Source organism: Musa acuminata, chromosome BXJ2-10, assembly GCF_036884655.1.
Source record: "Musa acuminata AAA Group cultivar baxijiao chromosome BXJ2-10, Cavendish_Baxijiao_AAA, whole genome shotgun sequence".
Lineage (NCBI taxonomy): Eukaryota > Viridiplantae > Streptophyta > Magnoliopsida > Zingiberales > Musaceae > Musa > Musa acuminata.
The window spans coordinates 3465147-3492105 of NC_088347.1; the positions used below are offsets into that span (position 1 = coordinate 3465147).

The 26959-nt window shown below is 37.2% G+C and overlaps 1 protein-coding gene across 4 annotated transcripts in view; it reads left to right on the plus strand.

Moving 5' to 3' along the window:
* LOC135586015 (uncharacterized) overlaps nt 1–14570 on the plus strand; it is a 35852-nt gene extending 21282 nt beyond the window's left edge. For all 4 annotated transcript variants that reach the window (XR_010491915.1, XR_010491916.1, XM_065129498.1 and 1 more), the window contains one exon: nt 14215–14570. Coding sequence is in view for 2 of the 4 variants with exons in the window: in XM_065129498.1 (XP_064985570.1) it covers nt 14215–14292 (78 nt within the window). In the remaining 2 variants the exon portion in view is untranslated. The remainder of the gene's footprint in view (nt 1–14214) is intronic.
* Nucleotides 14571–26959: the final 12389 nt, after the last annotated feature.

Below are 26959 nucleotides of genomic sequence, written 5' to 3' on the forward strand. Positions count from 1 at the left end.
TTGATTAATCTCAAGTTGTTTACACCCTAGCTGCCAAACATAAGAGGATCATATATTAATAAGAAAATCAATATAATTTAATTATTAAAACTTATAATATAATTAAGTAGTGCGCTCTATGCTTTTGTAGATACAGATAGTCTACAGGACTCATGACCTGGGCTCTGATACCACAACTTGTAACACCCTACTTTTAGTCCTACCCATATCCTGCATGCATGACGAAAGTAGGATGTCAGTTTTCAATTATTTTAATGTTTTTATAGGAGTGTAAGCAATCTTAAAGTAAAACATGTTAATTTACTACACAAAATGATAGAATTACCCCTATACATAGTGATTTTGACATATGTACATAATTATAACCTTTAACCAAAGGAAAAACACACCCACACAATATGTTCAAAAGTTATACATATACAAATGCCCACAGCTTGCCTTTGGCTCACTAGACCTGCACCGGGCCTTGAGTCGCATGCTTCGTGCCTGAAACAAACGATGCCGAGCCAAGCTATAGGTTAGAATTTGAGTTGAACCAAAATCACACCTAGGTCCAAGCTGATTATGGCTCGGTTATCTTGATTCGACTCGAGTTTGACTCGGTTTAGACTCGAATTCAAATTGATTCTTTTTTATATACTTTTATAATTCTATAATATCACTTTTAATTGCTCAAAAATCAAATAATAAACATATAGGATTCTAAGCATACAAACTAAATTAATTAAAATAGAAATTTAATTAATAAGATTCTAAAACTATTTTGATAAATAAAAAATATCCACAAATTAGTATTTCTAAACAAATTCAACAATTCATGAATAATTTTGATATATAAATAATTTTCATGTCATAGTTTCATTTAAATCTATGTTTTAAACAATTAATAGATCATAAGTTTTATATTTTTCAATCTAAAAATAATAGGGCGATTGCCCTCAATAAGCCCTTAATGTTATGTTTTACTCGTAAAGATAATGTCTTTAAATTTTTAATGTAAAGATAATAGCAAGGATTGAAATATCGTACCATACCGAAGTTTCGATATTCGCTCGATATGGTACGGTACTATATACTGAGCGGTATACTGTTATATATATATATATATATAAGTAAAAAAATCATATATATATATATATATATATATATATAAATAGAATTTTTCGATGCCAAGGCGACGCGATGTCGCTTTTTCCCGCTTGGGGAGAATGCGACGTCGCATATTTATATAATATATATATTATATATTATATATATAATATCGCTTGGTAGTGGAGGCCGGTCCGTGTACCTATCTACTGACAGACCGGTACGTATCGCCCGGTATGGGCGGTATTATTCGAAATTGTAATCCTTGGATAATAGCCATTAATTCGAAATTATATGTGAGATAATTCTTTTTATTTATTTTTAATTGTTTATATGTATAAGTTACTACTCTTATATTTTGCATTAACACACATCCAAGTCCATGAATAGAAGCATTATTAAATACCACAAATCCTTCTCTTGTGGGAATCAGGGAATCATTCAAACAATAATTCATGTCCTATTGTAATAATGCATCATCTAAATATCCGGTTACCTAGTAAAGAATCTCTAGCCAGTGTGGCCATGACTATAGCATTAGTCATAGGTTATGAGTCTCTTTTTAACTTGTCTGCAAAATATGGAGGTATGAAAGAGTACAAAGAACTCAGTTTAATCAAAACACTAGCATATATGCTGTAGAGAGTCAGCATACCTTGAAGTTATTGTCTTAGAAGCTTGTGCATCCCAATGGGTGAGTCCAAAGACTCAAGCTTGTTCTTCCCTTTGTCCAGGCTAAGTTGGTGCTGCTCCTTACTGTTGGGCTCAGGGGTGCTGGTTCCTAAGGGAACAATCTTTGGAAAGCATGCATGTTGTCCAATGGTGCAGTTTATGGACACATGATCTGTCCTGCCACAAAAGTAACACCTCTTGATCAGATGATGCCCTTTGTTGTTGATTAGGTATTCATTGTTAACTTCTCCACAGCCATTGCCTTGTTGACGATTGCGATATAGGTGCAAAGCTCCATGAGCACAATACGGTCTTGGACAGATGGGGGTAGGCCAGCCTCAAAATGTCGGGCCTTCTACTCATCGTTGAAGATCATGTGTGGAGAAAATCAGGCCAGCTCAATGAAGTAAACTTTGTCCTCAGCTATTGTCCGATTCCCTTGATGAACATTAAGAACTCTCTTTTCTTTTGACGATGAAACCTTTCCGTAGTACTAATCATAAGATGCCTGCTTGAACCTTTCTCAAATAATCGAATTGCCGCCGTCAATAAGATTCTCCTTTAGGTAGTCCACCAAGCATCGACCCTACCCACTAGAATGAAAGTAGCAAAGGAGACTTGCTCCTCAATGGTTCAATGGTTCCATCAATCCTACAATATGTCACAAAAATTCATTAGTCAAGTCAGTCCTTGAATCCTAAAACTCAGAGGTCTTTAACTATGCTATGATATCATAAAAAGATATCACATCTCGTGCTAAAAATATTTTATTTTTCACACATGTACAGAATATGATATACTTTCCATATATAACATTTCGAACAATATATAAACAAACTAATTTTATTTAATTTAAAATTTAAATGTTTCATAAATAAGAAGGTGTAACATTAAAGAAAATGAAACCCTACTGGCTCATACCGAAACTGTAAAAACTAAAATCCTCCACATAATTACTTAAGGCTACACAATGACCCTCTCTATGTCAAAGTCAGTATTAAAATCTGAAAGTTGCTCTGAAAAAAAAAAGAAATCAACAACAAATCAACAAAGCTGAGTAGGAACTTCTTAAATGTCCTCTCAAAACATGTAACAAAATCAATAAAATATCATGAACGGATATCAATATGTCATAAATAATATCAAAATATCAAATCATAATTCAGTAACTAGTTTTAATAATATGATCAATTTTAGGTCTCATGAATATATGGCATAAGTCAAATACCTGATCATGTACTATCCTAGTAGTTGATGGAGAGGTCTTGCCTCATAAATTGAGCTCTATGTTCTCCCATCCGCTTATGGAGAGAACCCATATCACTCTCTTAGCCATTGATGGAATGATGTCTCTTACTTGTCAAGCTACCATACCTAACAACCTGCTAGATCCCTGAAGAGAATTGCCCTACCAGTATATTAGTCTTCTTGTCCATGGCAAGGTCAATAATTGCCCTCACATCATTTTGGGCACACATAACACCTCGTGACATATAAGTCTCAGGGTATAGTGCTACCATGTAACCTCATAAAAATTATTAATAACTATTCAAGCAGTGATTTAAAAAGCGCTAGGCGCCAAAAGGCGTTAAGGTCCAAAAATACCCAAGGCGCTAGGCACTCGCCCAAGCGCTCGCCCGAGCGAAGCGAGGCGCTAAAATATAAAAATATATAATATAATTAATATAAATTATTTAAATAAAAAAATAATATTAAATTAAAAAAATTGGGTACAAAATCACAATATCATATTAATAAAAAGTCTTAAAAATCAAAACAATAAAATTTTCCATCAAATCTATTGAGTTGCTCTATACACTTGCCATTTATTCTGAAACTTAACAATAATTTTAAATAAATAAAAAATTAATAGCATTAAAATCAAAATAATATATTATTAATCTAATAAATAAAAATACTATTATTAGTATACAGTAAGCAGTATACTGTTAATATATTGTTAACAGTATAGTGAGAAGAGTGTGAGAAGACCAAGGCTGCTGAGACAATGATAGCGGTAGCTGGAGCGGGAGCGGCGAGCGGTAGCGAGAGCCGCGAGCGATAGTGGGAATGGGAGCGGCGAGCGACGACAACAGTGACGAGCGACGATTGTGGCAGCGGTGAGAAGTCGGCGAGCAGCGATTGTGGCAACGACGACTAGTGGCAACGGCAGTAAAGAGCAGCGGAAGTGGAGAAGAAATCTCGACGGCAAAATCGTGAGTGTTAGGGTTGGGGAAGTCGGGGAAATCGCGAGAGGGAGCCTATCGGTGATTTAGTTGGTTCGATTGAACCAACTAAAGCACCGGAGATCGAATCAGACGTAAAACATTGGTTCGATCGCCTGGTTTAACCCGGGCGCTCGCCCGAAGCGCCCGACGCCTAGGCTCGGGCGAACGCTCAACGAGGCGCTCGGGCCTCGCCTTGCCTCGCCCGAGCGCCTAGGCGAGCGCTCGAGCGCCTATTGAAATCACTGCATTCAAGATTAATAATATAAGGAGTCATATCGTAATTAACCATTAATTGACCTGAACCATAGTTGAATGAGTCAAATTGACTCGAATTGGACTCGATTCAATTAAAACGTAATTAAACCAACCTGAAGTCCCTCATAAAATTAGTCTGCAATCACTAGTCTAATTTGGACTTAGTTCCAATTTGGGTCAAATAGGCTTGAATCGCTTAAAATCAATCTAAAATCACCTTGAATAGGCCTGAACCGATAAAATCGATCAAATTAGGATTCTACTAGGCTCAACACAGTACTGGGATGACTCTGGCCTAGACTAGTAGATCTAGGGTTGCGGCCAAATTTAGTCACGTGCCTACACATGATTGTCTTAGCAATAGGCTGGGCTATTGGTTGGGCCTTACGTTGAGTCACATAGGACTAGACTGCCTGCGTCAACCTACCAAGCCACATCGATCTTTGTGCTACCCTATTTGGCTCGTTAGATTGCGTCAGGCCTTGAGTTGTAGGCTTCGAGCTTGAGCCTTAAATATAAATGTGTATTGCTAGGAACCATAGGGTATCGACATGATATGATTATGTTATCGGTGAATGAGTTGATACATTCTTAGAATAATAGACCCTCTATTATGGCATCGGTTGTCTTGTCGTTTTTTGATAGGAGCTGATAAATAACATTAGTTATACTGAATATCAGGATATAGGTAATATGCTACAAGATTTGATTTGTATTGGTCAATTTAATATGTTACAAATATTATTCAAATTCTAAATAAAATCAAAATTTAATACACTTGCATTATGAATATCTTGCCCTATGTAGGCTGTACACTTACGATTGATGATTTGTATATACTTTTTTAACCTCACTTTTACTCGGATGGAGGAATAACTCAGGGTGGAGGAATAACTTGTTAAATGCTTTTTTAATCTCCTCGATCGAAATTAACATAAATGTTAGGTAGCCCATATGCGGCCACTTCTCCAAATCGACTTTGTGGAGGACGACTTTAAGTGGCTCGATCGTTGTTATAATCCGAAAGACTGAATCCCAAATCTGGTCAGCATTGGTCCATTCTTGAGATATGAATATTGTAATTACTCCATGTGTCTTCTGTTGAATGGACTTCAAATCTATCAAATAGTTGCAAATTAAGTGATGTTAGGTCGAAGGATCTCTCTATTTGTGTAATACATCAAGGAATGTACCTATTGATAGTTGTAGATAAACTTCATGATCGATTTCAAGGTCTTCAATTTCGAATGATATCGCTCGTATTGGGCGGTACGTATCGGTTTGCCATCGGTACACGGACCGCTCGCTACCGGGCGGTATATATATATATATATATATATATATATAAAGGCGACGTTGCCCTACCTAGGGAGAAGAGAGGCGACGTCGTAGATTTTTTTTAATTAAATATATATGTAAATATATGTATATATATATGTATATGTATATGTATATGTATATGTATATGTATATGTATAAAGGCGACGTCGCCCCGCGTGGGGAGAAGAGAGGCGACATCGCAGATTTTATTATTTTACTTTTATATATATATATATATATACCGAGCGGTATATTGAAATTGAAGACCTTGATACGGTACGATATTTCAATCCTTTGATCGATTGTGCCTTTGCCACTATCTTCTAACTAATGTAGTTCACCAATATTCTTTATTATGCACATAGAGTAAAAAAAAAACTCTTCATCAATTGCAAATCAGTCTTCTTGAAATTCGCTTTATTATTAGAATAATCTATATAATATATTGTAAGTCAATATCTTCTATGACTCTTTTATTGCAAGACTATCTTTCAATAACTTATATTGAAAGACCACCCTTTTATTGCAATAAACTATGATGATGCTCTCATTCAGGATGGGTTGAGTTCAAGTATCATACATTAATGTCAACCATGTAGGTCTCATTGCTTCTTGAAGGATTTTATCTAGTCTTTTGGTTCTATCACCTCCTTATCTAAATACATGCCATGTATCTTCTCAAGCTTAGGAGGTTGGATGCTCATTCTGGTAATATGGACCCTGTGCTATATGCATTAGTATCCTATAGAAGTTAAACCACTTGATAATGACCTTGCTAATATCCCATTTTTTTCCCTTTGTATACACCATTAATCTTTGTCTGTTTTGTTGGCTATGGTGGATAGGACTATGGATCAATGTAAAATCATCTAACATGATACAAACATTTATTTTCAAAATATTTATTACTATTTTCATGTATGATAATAAAGTATTCATGATACACATTATATGCATATATCATCACAATAAAAAGTAATTGCATGCATAATTTCAAATCATAAATGTTTCAAATCATGATGGTATTAACTTGTCAAATTTCATCCTACCATTCATCATCATAACTTTTCATCAAAACAAATTAGTGAATATTTCATGTATTCATATCATCACATAAGGAATATCAAGGAGAAAATAATTGGGTGATGAGATAAACATTTCATGAATCTAAGGAATTACAAAAAAATCATACCATAAAATATTAGAATATGTGAATGCCAAAAGACATGATTTCTTTTTGAAAAGCCTCCTCATAAATAATCAAAGGAAAATCTTAGAAGATAAAATAATAAGAGATTTTTAAATAAAAATTTAAGTCAAGAATTTTTAAAAAGGATATTCTCTTTAGTAAATCACAAAAGGAAACGTAGGAGAAAAAGATTTCAATTCATGCATAAAAACACTTATGATTCATATTAAAAATTTTCTCAAAATGTAAGAGAATAAAGAGTAAGAAATCTTGATTTATAAAGGATTTTATGTTATAAATTTCAAGAGATCAAGATCATGATTTCGATAAAAATTTATTCAAATTTAAATCATCAAAATCATTATCAAAATCCAAGAGATTCACAAAGATGATACAAATGGATTCATTAAAATCAATAAGATTGAGCAAAATAATTTTCAAGAATGTTTTCCTCTTTTCGATTGTTTCAAAACATATGATTTTGTTTCATTTATGCCAAATAAAAACATGTATCATGTTTAAAACAGAAAGAGTAAGATTTATTACAACAAAGATTAATAAGGTACTTTCATTATGGTAAAAATCGATAATCCATAAATCGTAAGATTCATCGTGCATAATTTTGAAATTTATTAAGCATGATCAATATGCATGATACTTAAACATGGTTTCAAAATGTTTAATATTTTTATTACACAATTTCATCATTATGCATCATTATATATAACTTTACAATGTCATGCATAAAATCATCAAATCATAGTATTAAAATATTAATATTTTCATTACAACTTTATGCATCATTAAGTATCCAATTGTCAAGCATGACACTTCACTATTTCCTATAAGCATGCCTATTTCATTTATGTCAAATCAAAACATACATCATATTTTAAAGCCACTTTTATGCCAAATCAAAAAATACATCATTAAGCATCATCATTATGCATTACTTCAAATCAAACAAGATTTCATTTATTTTCAAAATATTTATCATGATAGAGCATATAAGCCAAAGAAACTATTAAACATAAAGCATATTCATCAATGATGGTTTCATTGAGTATAAAGTATTTTCAACCAAAATCATTTGTTATTTGTTGTAGTCATACATTTTTTTTTTTAGGTGAATCTATCTTTTCATGCTTAGTTTGCATACAAAAGTCATGCATCATTTTTGAAAGCAACTTTCATCATGGTATAAATCGATAATCTATAAATCGTAAAAGATCATTATGGAAATCATCAATAATCAATAAACTATAAATTACCCAAAACTCATCATTATCATGCATAGCCTCAAAAAATAAATTTATTAGGCATGATATCATATTTCATAAGGCATTTTTAATCAAAATCATTTTGTTTATCATAAACATACAATTTTTGTGATTATTTTTAAAATTACTAGAATGATAAGCATGATTTCTAATTTTTTTTTATTTTCATGTAATTTTTAAGAAAATTAATCCTAAACTAAATTAAAAATAACTCATGAAAAGTATTATGTAATTTCAAAATAATTCAAGAGAGTTGAGTTACTTACCTTAGTCGAAGCTCGTCAAAGCCCAATTCGTCGTTTCACCTTTGGAAGTTTTTGATTCATCCTTGGTTGCCTTTCTCTTCTTTGGCCTCTTCCTCCGTTCAAGTTCATTGTTTATTTTAGATTTTTGTTTAATAAACTTATTAAGATTTAGTGTTCGAAGTTCAAGTTCATCATTGTCCTCATCACTTGAGTCATCGCTCAAGTGGTATTCATTTGTCTGGAGTTCCAAATTCTTCATATTCTTTGGAAGGTGATTTTGTTCATCATGTGTATTGTGCACCATTTCATATGTCATCAACGAACCAATTAGTTCTTCAAGTGAAAAATTAATTAAATCTTTTGTTTCTTGTATTGCAGTTATTTTAGGATCCCACCTTTTTGGAAGGGATCTTAAGATCTTGCTTACGAGATCAAAATTCAAAAAAGATTTATCAACTCTTAGATTATTGACGACATCCGTGAAACTGGTGTACATGTCGCATATAGTCTTACTTGGTTGCATTCGAAAAAGCTCAAAATCATGCAATAAAATGTTAACTTTCGAGTCTTTGACTCTACTAGTTCCTTCGTACGTGATTTCAAGTGTTCGCCAAATATCAAAAGCCGTTTCGCATGTAGAAATCCGATTGAACTCATTTTTGTCCAAAGCGCAAAATAAGGCATTCATAGCCTTTACGTTTAAAGAAAACATCTTCTTCTCTAAATCATTCCAATGGTTCATCGGAAGAGAAGACATTTCAAATCCATTTTCGACTATGTGCCATAGATTCAAATCCAAAGAAAGTAAGAAAACTCTCATTCAAGTTTTCCAATAAGTGTAGTCCGTCCCATTGAAAAAGGGAGGACGAATGAGAGAGTGACCCTCTTGAAAGCCGTAAAGAGCCATTTCTATTTGGGTGTTAAACCAAAGTAGAAAACCGTGGCTCTGATACCAATTGTTAGGATCGGAGCGACACTAAGAGGGGGGGGGGGGTGAATTAGTGCAGCGGTAAAGTACGATAAACTTTCGACGATTTAAACACTTTCGGAAACTTCGTACGATAAAAGCAACGTTTCGTTTGAAACCGTTTTGATTGTGTTTTAACTTGAAGGCATACGTAAGAAGGAGATAAAGAAGTAGAGCATCAAAGTGAAGATGGTTTGCAGTAATATAAATGACAATAAGATAAACGCAAACCGATTTATAGTGGTTCGGTCATGCGACCTACATCCCACTTGTGAAGCCTTCTTCGATGAGGCTCCCAATTTTCACTAGCAAATCACTTTGAAGGGGAAGGACAAATACCCCTCTTACAACCTTTTACAAGTGGTTCACTCTCTTACAAATTTTCAAAGAGAAAGAAGGAGGTGAACACTCAAGCAATTGAAAACAAGACTTGCTAAGACTTTGCTAAGACTTTTATCTCAATCTCTTGCTTCTCAAAGGTTGTAATCTCAGCTGAGAATTGAGGGGTATTTATAGGCCCTTAGAGGATTCAAATTTGGGCTCCAAATTTTGAATTCTCTTGGGTTTCCGAGGCTGGCGGTGCCACCGCCGGACCTCTCGGGTGCTGGGCGGTGCCACCGCTCAGTCCAGTGGTAGCACCGCTTAGTTCTCGGGTTCTGGGCGGTGCCACCGCCTAATCTGGCGGTGCCATCGCCTACACTATTTCAACTCACTGGTTGGGCTCTAAACTTGGCCCAAACCAGTCCGAACTCGGGCCCAATTGGCCCCTACTTGGGTTATAGGATTAACACCTAATCCTAACCCTAATTAACGTGCTAACTACGAATTTAAAGACATTTCCTAAGCTATTACAAAGTCCGCAAGTCAAGACTACTTCCGGCTAGCTTCCGACGAACTTTCGGCGGTCTTCCGATAAACTTTCGGAAACCATTATGCGGACTTCCGGCAAGCTCCTAGACTTCACGATTTGATCTTGGCGAGTTCCGACGAGCTTCTTCGGCAAGCTACGATCTTTCTCAGCAAGCTCCGCGAACTTCCAACGAACCTTCCGGCGAGCTTCCGAAAAACCCTTCGGCAAGCTCCCTACTCATTCTCGGCTAGTTCTGGCAGCATTCCCGACGAACCTTCAGACTTCTGTCGAACTCTCGAACTCCCGACGAATCCTTCTCGCTTGACTCTGACACTTTGTTTCGCTTTATGTCTTTGTCGTTATCGTAGTTATTCCTGCACACACAAACTAAAACTCTACTCCGATCTAGACAATTATTACAACGCGAATTGACATTCTGTTGCCCGGCACGTCATTGGTTGGCGCTTCGTCCGATTCTTCAACGCATCGTCCTCTCTTGCGGCTTGTTGCCCAATTAGCGGTTGACCTCCGTAACCCCGATATCCTTGGCGCAATTCCGCTCTCCTTGGCTCGATGCTCGACGTCCGAAGCGTTCTGCCGTCCAATATCCTGACGTGATCTCCTTCGGTGCAACGTCAATTCCTTCTGCGTTAACTGTCTAATCCTGATCGAGTAGACCTGCATCACTCAAAATGCAGTTAAACATCTAAACACAATCAATTAGTTTTATCATCAAAATTCGAGATTCAACACCACTATCATGTTCCCATTGAGCCCCTTGATCAATGTCCAATGAAGCACGATATAAGCTGTAATGTTTGTGTTGCTATTATCATCATGACTACGTAGCATGCCCATATTGTTCTTATGGTTCTAGTCTATATTAGCCTTCTTTTTAAGCCAAGTTGATTGAAATTTTCTTTTGATCAATAGTGGAACCTTGGTGTATTTTGTACATTTTGTGACATTGGGATTCTTGCTTGCAAAATTTTGCTTCAACCTAATTGATGTAATCCCTACATAGCATGGCAATGATGGTGGATCTCCAAACGATGAGGACTTATCACCTTATTGTTGTTTTGGGACCATTTTCCTACAAAATATTATTAATATAATAAGTTGTGGTTAAGCCTAAATTATGGGTAATGACCAAGGTTTTTAATTCTAATAATATTGTTCGGTACGAGCGGTATGTACTGGTCTGGCAGCATACCGGTACGCGGACCGCCTGCTATCGAGCGAAACGCTCAATATTGCCTTGTATTGGACGATACGGGGATATATCGGACGGTAACGGTCAAAATTTTGATCTTTACCACCCGACACAGCTCGGTAACGATCGATTTCGACCGTTATCGATCCGTAACAGTGCTCCAATATTGGAGCCCTTTCTCATGGGTTTTTAAACTCATCTTCTCCCATATTTCACTCTATTTCACTCTCACTCTCTTAAACTAACTCAAACTCTTATTTTCTCACATTTACACTTTCCTAAACTCTACAAAGCAACGATTTGTGAATTGACAATTCAAATAATTTTTATGTAGATATTTCAATATTTATATAAGAGCAATCCGTAACGGATTAAAATACAAACCTTGGATAAGGCTATTCCTCAAAGTCCGAAAAAGATTTGTGATACTATTGTTACCTAATTTACATTGGTTTTGTTAAACTTATACTATTACTATATTTATTTCTAACTTAAAAATCCTATCATAATTTTTTTTTATATTTTCAGGTATTTTTGGAAGATTTTATGCCTAAATTAGGTGTACTGCTCGGTACGCCCTAACATACCGCTGAGTACGCTCTGATGTATCGCTCGGTATGCCCTGACATATTGCTCGGTACATAGTACTGTACCGTACCAAGCGAAGCTCAAAACTCCGGTACTGTACGAAATTTCAATGATAATGACCCTAAGTAGATCCAAAAGTAAGAAAATAAGATTAATTGGTCGTACTTAGACTTTAATCATATTAAATACATGAAGAAACCCTTAACCAATCAATTCATAAACTGCGATTATACCTAAATTATAGATAATGACAAAAATTGATACTGGTTAGATCTAATTAAACTTTAATCATATTAAATAAATGGAAAGATCCTTAATCAACCTATCTATTTATATTCAAACAACTAATAAGATGCTGTGATTAAGACTAAATTATGGTTAATGACCCCTAAGTTGTGTCTAAAAGTATGAAAATTAATATTAATCACCTCTGGTTACACTTTAATCATATAAAATACAAGTAATGATCCTTAATCAACAATTAAATTTATAATAAAACAATTAGCAAGAAGCTGTGATTAATCCTAAATTATGGTTAATGCTGTGATTAATCCTAAATTATGGTTAATGACCCATAATTGGGTCTAAAGATATGAAGAATAACACTAATTGCCTCTAATTATGCTTTAATCATTTTAAATACAAGAAAGGAACTTTAATCAACAACTAGATTTATAATGAAACAACTCATTACAAGTTGTGATTAGGCCTAATTATCCCTAATTTGGGCTAAAAGTAAGCTAATGGTCATAATTGGTGCCTAAACTTAAGAGAAACACACTAATTCACTTAACAAGTTGTGATTAGACCTAATTATCTCCAATTCGAGCATAAAAGTAAGACAATGGACCTAATTGAGCCTAAAATTAAGAGAGGCACACTAATCACACTTAACATGCTATGATTAGGTATAGTTATCCCTAATAAAAGTAAGCTAATGGTCCTTATTGTGCCTAAACTTTAAAGAAAGATACTAATCACCATTAACTAGTTGTGATTGGACCAAATTAACATTAATTTGGACCTAAAAGCATGATAATGAACCTATTGTCTAATCATAAGAGAAATGCATGTCAGTAATTCGTAATTATGAAATAATAAGCATTCAATTATGTCAAAAAATAACTAAAAGATGGAAAGAACATAAATACCTATAATATAAGAGAATTTCCATCCAATCCTGCATTTAAAGCCCTCTGATTGAATCTTTTGATGAGCTCTAATCACCGAATTAGGATCTTTAATTGAGAAAGGAAGTGAGTGAGAAAGAGAGGGAGAAAGAGAGTGAGGGTGAGTGAAAGAGGGGGAGAGAGGGGCTTTAAAAGGGGTGAACCAAGTCAATTTAATTGTGGGAACCCCTGATTTGATTGGATTGAAGCGCACCGTCGAAATTTGATTGTCATTGGCCGATCCAAGTTGGCCCCCCTTGCTCGTCTGAAATGGAGTGATTCACATATTGGTCATTGAGCGAACTGGTTAGTCTCGCCTCTGCCCATTTTGTATTGTTTTGGACAGTATGGTAGTCCTTGCTTTTACATGCAAAACAACATTGAGTGAGAAAATTTACTTTAAAAGAAATAATAATAAACATAAAAAGAGGATAGATTAGGAAATAGCAAAAATAAGAACCAAAACTCACATCATTAAGCAATTTACGACATGAAGACATTTCTCCTTTATTTATATAATCTTTATTTTGAATGATGAGCAGGCTCATTATAGTTTTATATAAACATCATCATATCACTTTGAGTACTTGAATTATGGTGAGTTGACCACATCAGTTGGCAAATTTGGTTTTCAAACTTCTGGAAAGACAAAACATGCTGCATCGACAGTCATAATAATGCCTCCTGGTTGTGCTTAGAGAACTCTTGAGTTGTTGTATTTGTCCTTTAGAGATCAAGATCTCATGTAATACTTTCAAGTGGCACATGAAAGCTATGGCAAGCTAGATCTTTATGTCTATGAAAAGGTTGAAGTCAAAATCTTTAAAGTTATGCAGGATATTTCAATATTTAGGGGATAAATGCATAATTTCAGATATTTGAAGGGACACTTCCCTGACCGAAACCATCATAAGGTGTCACCAGTTCGGTCAATTCAACTATTGTCCATACCAGGCATCTAACTCTTGTATGGTAACCATAGACCATTCATACTTCATAATAAAACGGACATTAATTCACATCATTATCATTGATCTTTTTGCCGTAGTCCTTTATGCAGGTGCTGCTATTAGAACCAAGCATTGCAGCACCGAAACTTGATCCAAGGACTTCTTAGCAAATCATCTTTTGAACTTTTTACTCTTGCAGGAAACACTTCCGCGGTTATCCCCTCGTCTCGCGGTGAAGCTTATTCAGAAAAAAATCGCCGCTGCATTTGAAAGCTGAGAAATTTTCTCTGTTCCTTGGAGGTTGTGACCCGTATACAAGAATGCACAAAGGGTGTCCAATTTGTTTGTCCTTGAATAATGCTTCTCAATTGCTGCTGTTATGTTGCTGTTATGCTTATCTACTTTTGGATTTTTTTGTAATTGGTAGGCTGTCAATGTTCGTCTTTTGTTTGTTTGTTTGTTTTTTTTTTTGCTGTATATAGCGCGTGAAATTTTCTCATTTTATTTCTTATTTACAGACCAAAGATAATAATACTTCCGAAACAGCTTTGTAGATCTATTTTCTTCAGGATTTACTAACCACGTGCGTGTAACCAGAAAAAGAGATATATATCTATGGTACGTTACATTTACAAAATAGTAATACTATATGCACTTTGTCAGTGATGGTTAGGCATAGATGCAGAAGGTTTAATACTACAGTGTATAATGTTTGTAAAGGTCTAATATAGATGCAGAAGCAACAGGCCATAGCTAGAGGAAACCAACTCAATACTCTCAGATCTCTGCGCTGAAAGGTGCCAACTATAGATACGTAGCAGAACACAAGCAAGCAGTTTCCAGTGTTAATATGTAAATGCATTAATATGTGAGAAGTGTTCTTATGATACTTCCAAATATCACTCTGCAAAACCTGTGACAATGTTGGTTATAGCGAGCAAATGGATCAATCTGACTTGCATTAGGTGTATCACATTATACACATTTCCATAGCTCAGGAGCAAAGACAAAATGGGGGTATTCTAGTCAAAAACAGCTCATTCTAACTTCAACAAGTGCTCCAGCCCTGATTAAAGGGAAAAAGAGACTAGCCACCTTTCCAGTTACAACATGGTAATAATATGGTTTCTCTTACATACATTCTTGTTAAGATAACTCATTTCCCCCACCCTTCCAATGTCCTTGCATATGGCAGGGAACCATTCACTTCAACCCACAAACTAGATTAGCAACGAAATTGTTTCCGATGGAAGCTGCCACAAGCGTTCTCCATCCAAACTCAGGCATTGCCGATGCTCCAAATACGAGCAGTCAAACTCAAGCTGCTTGAACCACTGATATATTCGTACTAGAAAGCATCAACGTAGCCTTCGTACAAGTGTTTTTATGTGATCTTTATCGTGTTTTAGAAATATGATAAAAAAAAATAAATACTTCACTTCATAAAAATATTATAACTAAATATTTTTATCATTTTTTAATAATTGATGCAAATGATGTCATAGTACAATTGTGTATATGAAATTTAGTATAATAAATATAAAAATTATTGAAATATTACTTATACAGTGTTTTTATGTGATCTTTATAGTGTTTTAGAAATACAAATGAAGACACTGTAAACACTACTTTAAAATAGTTTAATGAAGTATTTTTATTATTTTTTAAATCCATGATGCAAATTATGTCCTAGTACAATTATGCATATGGACTGTAGTTAATGAATGTAACAATTATTGAAATATTATATAAAAAATATTTTTATATTATCTTTACAGTGTCTTAGAAATACGAATGAAAACATTGTAAACAATTCATAAAAATATGTTAAAAAATATTTTTATCATTTTTTACAAGCTAGAGTATATTCTATCGCCAAACATGATTCTAGAGCTTATAAGTTAGTGATTGAAGGTATTATTTATGTTTCTAATAGAAATGTATCAATTTCTATTTATCTTTATCGACTTTAGTTTATCTTTTGTTTCATAATATTTTTTTATCAATTTTTATTTATCTTTGTTCGACTTTAGTTTCAATTTATCTTTTGTTTCATAATATTTTTTTTTACTATTTGGGTGTTTAACCTGGATTTTATGCTATATGCAACTACTATTGTTGAGAATTCTTTGACAACAAACTTGATCTATAGATTGTTGAGAATTTATCTTTTGTTTCATAATATTTTTTTCACTTTTTGCATGCTAGATTAGTCCACATTTCATTTTGAGAGTATTAGGCATGATTCACCTCCTTGCCTAATATCGATATTTCAAGCTCATCGCCTTATGGAAAAGGGTTATTTTTGTTATCTGGTATATGTAAAGGAGTAGTCAAATCAAGAACCTAATCTAACGAAATCTTTATGGTCAGGGAGTTTCTTGATGTATTTTTGGATGACTTACCCGGATTACCTCTCGATAGAGAAGGTAAATTTGCTATTGATTTGGTTCTCAGAATAACCATAATATCTAAGCCTACATATAGAATGGTACTACTCAAGTTCATGGAGTTAAAAAAGCAACTACAAGAACTATTAGATAAGAGTTTCATTCGACCTAGTGTCTCACCATAGGGTGCTTCGATGCTGTTAGTTAAATCGAAGAATGGAATATTGAGGCTTTGTATTAATTATAAATAGTTGAATCAAGTGACCACAAAAAATAAGTATCCTTTACCAAGAATTAATGATTTATTTGATCAATTGTAGGGTGCACAAATCTTTTCCAAAATTGACTTAAGATTTGGTTATTCACAATTAAAGATTAAGAAGGAGGATATCTTAAAAACAGTTTTTAGAACTCAATATGGTCACTATAAATTCTTGGTAATACTTTTGGCTTGACTAATGTCCTTGTAGCTTTATATATCTAATAAATAGGATATTTCAATCACTCTTATATGACAATGTAATATATTCATTAATGATATATTAGTGTAATTGAAGAGTAACCCGAAGCATGAAAAATACGTGAGAAATGTATTATCAATATTAAGAGAAAAGAAGTTATATGCAAAGTTCAACAAATGTAAGTTTTGGTTGAATTAAATTACCTTTTTAGGCCATATGATTTTAGGGGGTCATTTATGTTGATCCAAAGAAAGTGAAAGAAGTAGTTAAATGGAAAGACTAACAAATGTGACAAAAGTTAGAAGTTTCTAAGTTATGGTAAGTTACTATAAGAGATTTGTTGAGGGATTCTATTAAATTGTAAGTCCTCTCACTAAGCTAATCCAAAAAAATATAAATTTTGAATGGGGTAAAGATTGTGAGGGAAGTTTTTTAGAGTTAAAAGGAAGATTTGTTAGGACCGAGTTGGCACTAAGGGGGTGGGGGGGTGAATTAGTGCTTACGGAAAAATCACATCGGTTTTGAAAAATTACATTCGATGAAAAATGATATAGGAAAGATGTTAACTTGAAAACACTTTCGTAAGCGTAGTGGAAGTAAGAAATCAGTTTACAATGAAAATAAAATGCTCAAAGTACATGCAAACCAGATTTATAGTGGTTATGTAGTTGTGACCTACATCTACTCCTGATTCCTCTTCACTCGAGGCCACCGGCTTCTGCTATCGATCTTCCTTTAATGGGCAAAGATCAACTACCCTTTTACACTCTTTCTCCTTTTGATAGGCTTAGGAAAGGAACTATATAACCTCTCTTTCTTAGACCTCACTTCTCCCTTTAGATGAATTTCTAAATACTAGGAAGAAGTAATTCTATACCGTAAGAGAGATTACAACATTTCTTTCTCAAGAATATTTTTCCCCTTTCTACTCAATTCGTGCTTTGCTAAGCAGAAATATATGGGGTATTTATAGACCCCAAATGACTTAAAAAATGGAGCCAAAAAAGGTCTCATCCCGGGTCCTAATGGTACCACCGCTTGTGTTGGGTGGTACTACCGCCTATAGCACTGACATTGGGCGGTACAACTATCCAAACTGGCGATACCACCGCTTAACACTATTTGGGAGACTACGTCTGGGTAGTACCACTATCTAGACTGGCGACACCATCGCTTGACATTAGACGGTACCATCGCCCATTCTGGTTGTACTACTGCCTAACACAATATCGGAGACTATGTCTTGGAGACTAAGCCTCTAGTGGTGCCACAACTTGACCTAACTTTTTGTTAGGATCGGAGCAACACTAAGAGGGGGGGGGGGGTGAATTAGTGCAGCGGATTAAAACTTGTAAGTTTGAAAATGATTTCGTAAATGCGTAGAGATTTTGATTCGACAAAGAATGATTTAGTAAAAGTAGCTCGTGTAAAGTAAGGAGATGAAAACCAAAAGCTTGCTGCTATGTAAATAACGGTTTCAGAAAGGTAAACACTCACACATTCAAGGAACACACCAATTTAAAGTGGTTCGATCAAATGACCTATATCCACTTGTGAAGCCTTCTTCGATGAGGCTCCCAACTTCCACTAGCAAATTACTTTAAAGGGGAAGGACATATACCCCTCTTACAACCTTTTACAAGTGGTTCACATTCTTACAGATTTTCAAAGAGAAAGAGGGAGGTGAACACTTAAGTTATTGAAAACAAGACTTGTTAAAGAGTTTGCTAAGGCTTTATCTCAATCTCTAACTTCTCAAAGGTTGTATTCTCTGTTGAGAATTGAGGGATATTTATAGGCCCCAAGAGGATTCAAATTTGGGCTTCAAATTTGAATTGCTTTTGGGTTTCCCGGTGCTGGCGGTGCCACCACCTGTTAGTATCTGACATTGACTGTGTACTAACGGTGCCACCACCGGAACTCTAAGGTTCTGGGCAGTGCCACTGCTCAATCCGGTCGGGTGCTGGGTGGTGCCACCGCCCAGTCCGATGGTACCACCGCCCGACCTTTCGGGTTCTAGGCGATGCCACCGCCCAACCTTACGGGTCACTGGTTGGGCTCCTAATTTGGCCTACACCAGTCTGTATTAGGGCCCAGTTGGCCCCTTACCAGATTATAGGATTAACCCTTAATCCTAACCCTAATTACATGCAAACTATGAAATTAAGACATAATCCAACAACGTCGAGTTTCCTTCCGGCGAACTTCCGGCGGACTTCCGATACACCCTCGAATTTCTTCCAGCGGACTCCCAGTAGGCTCACGGTCTTTTGACGAGTTCAGCGAGTCTTTGGCAAGTAGCTGAACCTTCTCGGTGATCTCCTCGAACGTCCGACGATCTCTCTAGCGGACTTCCGAAAGCTTCGATAAGTCCCCGATTTCTTCTCGGTTGGTTCCGACAGCAATTCCGACGAATCTTTGGACTCTCGGCGGACTCTCAAACACCCATCGAATCTTGACATCGGTAGACTTTGCTTTATGTCTTCAATATATCGTAGTTAATCCTGCACACTTATCTCAATAATATGGATTAGATCAATTAACCCATCAATTGATTTTATCATCAAAATCCGAGATTCAACAATCTTCCCCTTTTTGATGATGACAATCAATTGATGATGGAGTTAAACATAACTCCCCCTATCTAAATGTCATATAATGAGAAGATAAAAACACTTGAATTCAATCTCTTTGAATTTAAGCCTAAACCGATAAGTTCTATCCATTGAACTTATCGTTATTCTCAATAAGATAAGACATTTTTGTGATGCATATAAGACATTTGCATTAGCTTTTGCAATTCATATAAGTCATGCTATGGCATTGGCACAAGTCATCAATCTTTTACTCATTCTTCTCCCCCTTTGTTATCAACAAAAAGGAGATGAGACTTTAAGCATACAATTTGTGATAATTAAATCATTAGAAAAGGAGTTCAGCATAAAGATCGATCATTCAACATTCATAAGATTATAAAAAATTCATCTTATAACAACAAGTTCAGCATTCGTCCAAAAATTCATATTATTAGAAAGAAAATCAGCATTTATCCAAACTTTATATCATTCAAAAGAAAATCAGTATTCATCCAAACTTCATACCATTCAAAAGAAAATCAGCATTCATCCAAAATTCATCTAAAAAAGAATCAGCATGGCTTTCATACAAAAAGAACAAAGATGGCAAAGCTTTAACTTGGCATTAAGAGTAATTATACAAGGATCGCATGTTAAGATAACAGAATAAAAAGGCATATCTATTAATCCTTAGGAGGAAATCCATAGTTCTTATACATGACATCTATCTTTTGATTCATTTATCGTAGTTCTCTCAAAATTTCAACTTGCTGAGATTGAATTTGCTCTTGCTATGATTTGAGTTGCTCTTGTTGTGATTTGATTTGATGCAATTATGCTATAATGAGATCTTCAGAGGATGAAGCAGAGCAGATTCTGAAGGTGCTGCACCAAAGGGACTAGGAGGAGGAGATTTTTCGGGGTGTTCGATTGGTGGTGGAACTGGATCAGTCCTTCTAAGTTACCTAACTCAAATACTATTGCTAAAAGTGCACCTAAGTCTTTTGAGCAGGTTTCTATTGATAGTGGTAAGTCGATCAACTTGAATTATTTCTTCATCGGGTGAGATACAAATATTATGGGCAAGTATTAATCGAGTGACTAACCCCCCCTATAAGATAACATTATATCTTTAGCTATTATGTCCTGCATATGTTGCCGGATTAAGTATCCAAAATAATTATGTTGGCTGGTCATTATCCAATATATAGTGCTTAGCTCTATTTGAATAATTTTATCATGATGAAATTGTTTGGGTAATAGTATACTAGTCATGATGTGATGAAGAAAAATAGAGTTAAAGGGTAATAAGTGCTCGTAACTTTTGGGAATCATGCCTAGGTTTGGATTTGCAAAAATAGTTTCTAAGACTTCGGAGTAGGTTACTCCTATTGCATCGATATCCCATTTATTTCTAAAATAACAGCCCTTGTCCGTTTCGGTAATTCCAATTAATTCGCATATAATGCTATCAAAGATTTTAATGTGTTCCTAAGAGGTAGGTAGTTAAGCTATCATTGTCCACACATAAGTTTGAGTAAAATAACCTAACTAACCTAGGATAAATTGGTTCATTGATTTGTAGGATATGTAAGACATCTAAATCTGCAAACCATCTAATGGGTTTTAGGTTTCCAAGTTCATCTAGATAAACATGTTTGCCCTTATGTATAGTTCTTGTTTCGAAATTAGGAAACCTAAGAGCTATTTCATTAGATCTAAAAGGTTTTGGTCATAGGAATCTCCTTCCACCCTCTTCCCTTTTGTTCTTATTGATTTCTTAGGAGCCATGTCTAAACAAGATGATAAATCAAGGAAAAAACTGTGAAGAGTAGGCAAAATAATGAGAGGAAGAAAGAAAGATTTCAGATTTTACCTTATGAAGAATTCCTTAGAAGATAAAGAGCTTGATCAAACAAGAATCCCTCTCTTATCCTTCTAAAGGTTAGAACGAGGGTGAGAGAGGTTTAGAGAGTTTTATGGGAGTTCTAGGGAGAGTTCTAATGGGTTAGGGGTGGTTCCATTGCCGGCCCTAACTCTTCCACTTATATGTGGATTTTCGGGCAATGCCATCGCCAATCCGAGTGGTGCCACCGCTTGGGGACCAAGTGTTGGGAAATCCTTAGGGCGACATCATATGCACAGCGGAAGAACAACAAAAAAAAAATCCCCGATTCCCAAAGAGATGTTCATCGTCGTGCGAAGATTGGTACGCAAAAATCCGCGAAACATGAAACTGCGTATAGAGTAGATTGTGTTACCTAGGGAGATCGTATATCCCTGTTTCCTTACAGATCCTTAGGAGCGAGTGAAGGAGGTCAAGCGTCCTCCTCTCTAGCGATGATCCACACAGCAGGGTTGCGACGACGCTCCTCAAAACTCCAGACCTACTCTGAGGTGGAGATGGAGAGGAGAATAGGAAAAGGCAAACAAAAGCTCTCTAGCCCATGGGGCTCTGAATCCCTCCTATTTATAGAGGTCCCCTGTCAAACCCTAATGGGTCCTCCCTTAGTGGGTATTGGATCTGCATCCAATAAGACAAGGGCTCCGTCGGATATCAAATATCCGAACCTCTATTCATCGCAATGCCTACCATATGTGTGTGACCCTCTAGGCCCAATATCGAGCTGGTCGTGAGTCATACTTGTCAGAACTCCTTCTAACTCAGTGAATTATTATCTCTGTAATAATTCAATCGACTCATCGACTACGGACGTACTAGGCCACTACGCCATAGTCCCCAAACGATACAGGGGAATCCAATCCATTGGACCTGTTTATCCTCAATTACCGTGTACCTATAGTCCATCATCCATCTAATATCCCAGAAATCGTATATCGAGCATAGTGTTGTTAGACCCACACGGTTTCTACTCGAGTCTTGCTCTAATTGGATTCTTCCGGAGAACTCTTTCTCCTTCCACCCGAATGACCCTGGCCAGGGATTTGTCTGAGCAAGAACACATGGGATATTCCTCTCATGATGCCGAGAGTGGATGATCCTCTATCGACACTCAATAGCTCTCGTAAGGTCGACTACCACTCCCAATGACCAGCTATATTAGATCTGGGACAGCCAAACCTATAAGTCTGGTATCAAAGAGTGGGGCACTCATACAGGACATCCTTGGTGTCTCAAGTCTAAGGACCAGATACACCACTAGGACTACGGAATCGCTGTCTAACAATAAGGCATCATCAACCATCCAGCATTCCGTAAACGGATCAATCAGTGAACTCATTCTCCAATGAGCACCTGTACTGTATCCCTAGTGTCCCTACACAAGCAGCTATAAGACCAGCTGCATCCATCATATGGACGGGTATACAGCACACCAGTCATTCCGGTTATCACGATATCCCTCTCGAGTAATCTATGACCGGGATTATTTAGGATATGTGTTTAAAGGTAAATCGATCTCACTATCGTGATCTCATCACGATCCGATTCCCATTGCACAAATCCAAGGACATCACAATATATGTATGCATTTATGCAATAGTTATAAAGTGATATATGCCAAAATATAGTAAGAAAAAAGATTCTGTATTAAGTCACACGTGCCATCACTCACGTGATTGGCTTGCTGGGCACCTATGATTAGCAATCTCCCACTTGACCTAAAGCCAATCACCTATGTGTTTGATCCCCATCAGACCCTTGTGACACTCAAAACAAATCAGTGACAACAGCTTTGTTAGTGGATCTGTAATGTTATCTTCGGATGGAACTCTTTCCACTACTACATCTCTTCGGGTCACGATCTCTCTGATAAGGTGGAACCTCCTCAGAACATACTTAGATTTCTGATGAGACCTAGGTTCCATCACTTGAGCAATCGCCCCATTGTTGTCGCAATATAGGGAGATCGGCTCTTCGCTACCCGGCACGACTCCCAAATATATGATGAACTTCTTCACCCAAACTCCCTCCTTTGCTGCATCTGATGCAGCAATGTACTCCGCCTCTGTGGTCGAGTCAGCAGTGGTATCTTGCTTGGAACTCTTCCAGCACACTGCTCCTCCATTCAAGGTGTACACATACCCTGAATTCGACTTGCTATCATCGACATCAGACTGAAAACTTGAGTCAGTGTTGTTGAATCTCGTATTTTGATGATGAAACTACTTGATATATGTTTATGATTTAATCTGCGTTTTGAGTGACGTAGGATGCTTCGATTAGGATAAGACAATTAAAGCAGGAAAATCATGTTGTGCCGAAGGAACATGTCAGAAGATTGGACGTCGGGTCGGTGGATCGGTCGACGTATCGATAGAAGGCTTCGGGCCGTGGACTCGGGCATCTGGCCAAGAAGAGCAGGTATTGTGCCAAGAATATCGAAGTTGTAGAGTCAACTGGCCGATTGGGCAATAGGCTGCAGGAGAGGACGATGCGCCGAAGAATCGGACGAAGCGTCGAGGGACCAATGACATGCTGGACAACTTGGTTAATTGCTTAGGATTAATTATCTCGATCGAAGTTTTGTTTTAAAGTGTGCAGGATTAACTACGATGAAAGTTAGACAAGCAGCGGGAGTTGCGCCGGAGTCAAGTCAATGATCACGTTGGGAGTTCGAGAGTTCGACGGAAGTTCGGACAATCGTCGGAGGTTCTGCGGGAACAGATCCGAGAAGTCCAGAAGCTTGCCAAGCGAAGCTCGTCGGAACTCTCCAAGTGGATCGTCGCAAGTCCAGGAGTTTGCCGGAAGTCCGCAGGAGCATCACCGAGGGTTCATCGGATGATCGACGGAAGTTCGTCGGAAACTCGCCGGAAGAAGCGATTGACGCACCGAAGCAAAGCTGCAGAAATTGTCTTAGAATTAATCATAGTTAGCATGTTGATTAAGTTGGAAATGGTAGGTGATCTCATTAGCTTAATCTTGGGGCAATTGGGCCCCTGAAAAACCGAAATTGGGCCGAATGGAGCTACCCATTCGGAAACTGATTGCACCAGGAGGTGCAACCGCCCAAGCCAGGAGGTAGCACCGTCTGGGCTAAGTCTCCCAGGGAGACTGGGCGGTGCAACCACCCCAGCCAGGAGGTGGCACCGCCTGGGTTCAGTCTCCAAGCGAGACTAGGCGGTGCAACCTCCCTTGACAGAGAGGTAGCACCGCTTGAGCTCGGTCTTCGAGCTCTGGCATGCGGTGCAACCGCCTCATTCAGGAGGTGGCACCGTCTGGGGCTCAGTCTCCGAGCCAGACTCAGGCGGTGCAACCACCCCTGATAGAGAGGTGCAACCACCTGGGCTCAGTCTTTGAGCTCTACCAGGCGGTGCAACCGCTCCAGTCAGGAGGTGCAACCGCCTGATCCTGGAATTCCAGGATTTGATCATTTTGAGCTCCAAATTTGAATTGGGTTGGGGCGTATAAATACCCCACCCATTCAGCACTGAAAAGATACAGACCTACAATGAAATCTTGATCTTTTCTGTGATTCTAAGAGCTCAAAATTGTTGTAAAGCCCAAAAGTTCTCCTCCCTTTGTTCTTCAAGTTTTGAGTTGTAAAGAGAGGAGAGAAAAGTTCTGTAAGGGTTATCTCCTGAGCCCGTTAAAAGGAGTGAAACTGTAAAAGGGCAGTTGGCCTTCGCCTATTGAAGGAAGGTCTCTAGTTGACGTCGGTGACCTCGTCGGTGGAGGAAGCCAAAAGTGGAGTAGGTCAAGACTGACCGAACCACTCTAAATCTCGGTTTGCATTTACTTTGACCACTTTATCATTACTGCAAACCTCCTAAATAGCTACTGCCTTCTGTGCTTTTACGAATGAGTTTCTAAGTTCAGATCTTTCCGAATCTGCATTTAGACGTAAATCGGCGTTTTCGTACGATCATTACACTGTAGTTTACGTTTACATTTTGACTCCAATTATAACTACAAACTGCCTTCTGCGCATTTACAAAACATATCTCAAAGTTCAGTATCTTCAAAGTTGACGTTTAGACGTAAACCGGTTTTATCGTACGAACGTCGCATTTCAGTTTGCGCTTGCATTCTGATTTTTATCATAAACTGCAAACTACCTTTGTAGATTTACTTTAATGTCATCTCGCTTAATCTTAAGCTAAAGTAGTCTTAGAATCTGATTTTACATCGAAATTGTTTTTGTCGCAGCTTTTGATTTTAATCGCAGAAAGTTTTCCGCTGCACTAATTCCCCCCCCCCCCTCTTAGTGCTCTTGATCCTAACAAGTGTAGCCTTCAATCTTAAGGCTATTACCTCCATATACTAGTAAAAGATCCTTAGTCCTTCTCAAGTACTTAAAGATACACTTTACTGCTTTCCAGTGCTCCAAGCCTGGATCCACCTGATACCTGCTCGTGACACTCAGAGCATGCGCTATATCAGGCCTAGTACATAGCATGGCATACATGATAGACCCTATTGCTGAGGCATAAGGTATCATATCCATGTTCGCCCTTTCTTCTAGAGTCTTTGGGGACATACTCGTAGAAAGCGATATCCCATGTCTCATCGGTATGAGACCTCTCTTGGAATTTTCCATGCCAAACCTTTTGACAATGGTTTCTATGTACCTGGACTGGGACAAGCCAAGCATCCTCTTGGATCTATCTCTATAGATTCTAAACCCCAAAATATAGGATGCTTCCCCTAAGTCCTTCATGGAGAAGTGTCTAGATAACCAAGCCTTTACTGTGGATAGCATTCCTATGTCATTCCCAATGATCAGGATGTCATCCACATATAACACTAAAAAGGTGATAGCGCTCCCACTTACTTTTCTATATACACAAGGCTCATCTTCGTTCTTAACGAAGTCATAAGATCTGATTGCCTCATAAAATCTTATGTTCCAACTTCGGGAAGCTTGCTTTATTCCATAAATGGATCTAAGCAACCTACACACCTTATCTGGGCAGTTCTTGGACACGTATCCCTTAGGTTGCATCATATACACATCCTCCTCGAGGTTCCCATTGAGGAATGCGGTTTTCACATCCATCTGCCAGATCTCATAATCATAGTGTGCTGCAATAGCCAATAGAATTCTGATGGATTTTAGCATTGCTACGGGTGAGAATGTTTCGTCATAGTCAACACCTTGCCTTTGACGATACCCCTTAGCCAGTAGCCTTGCTTTATAGGTCTCTACCTTTCCATCTACTCTGATCTTTTTCTTAAAGATCCACTTGCAACCGATGGGTACAATACCTTCGGGCGCATCAACTAGGTTCCAAACCTTATTGGAGTACATAGAATCCATCTCAGAATTCATGGCTTCTTGCCACTTCCCGGAGTCTATACTCATAATAGCCTCCTCGTAGGTCTGAGGATCAATATCCTCTACATCCTCTCCTCTAATATGTCCCACATATCTCTCAAGAGGATGGGATACTCTATCAGATCTACGTAAAGTTGAAACTTGTGTATTAGGTACCTGAACAGACTCGAGCTGTAGAGTGGTGCTTGAGCTTGGTTCTCCAACCTCGCTCAATTCTATCATTCTCCCACTATCTCCGCCAAGAATGTGTTCCTTCTCAAGGAACACTGCTCTCTTAGC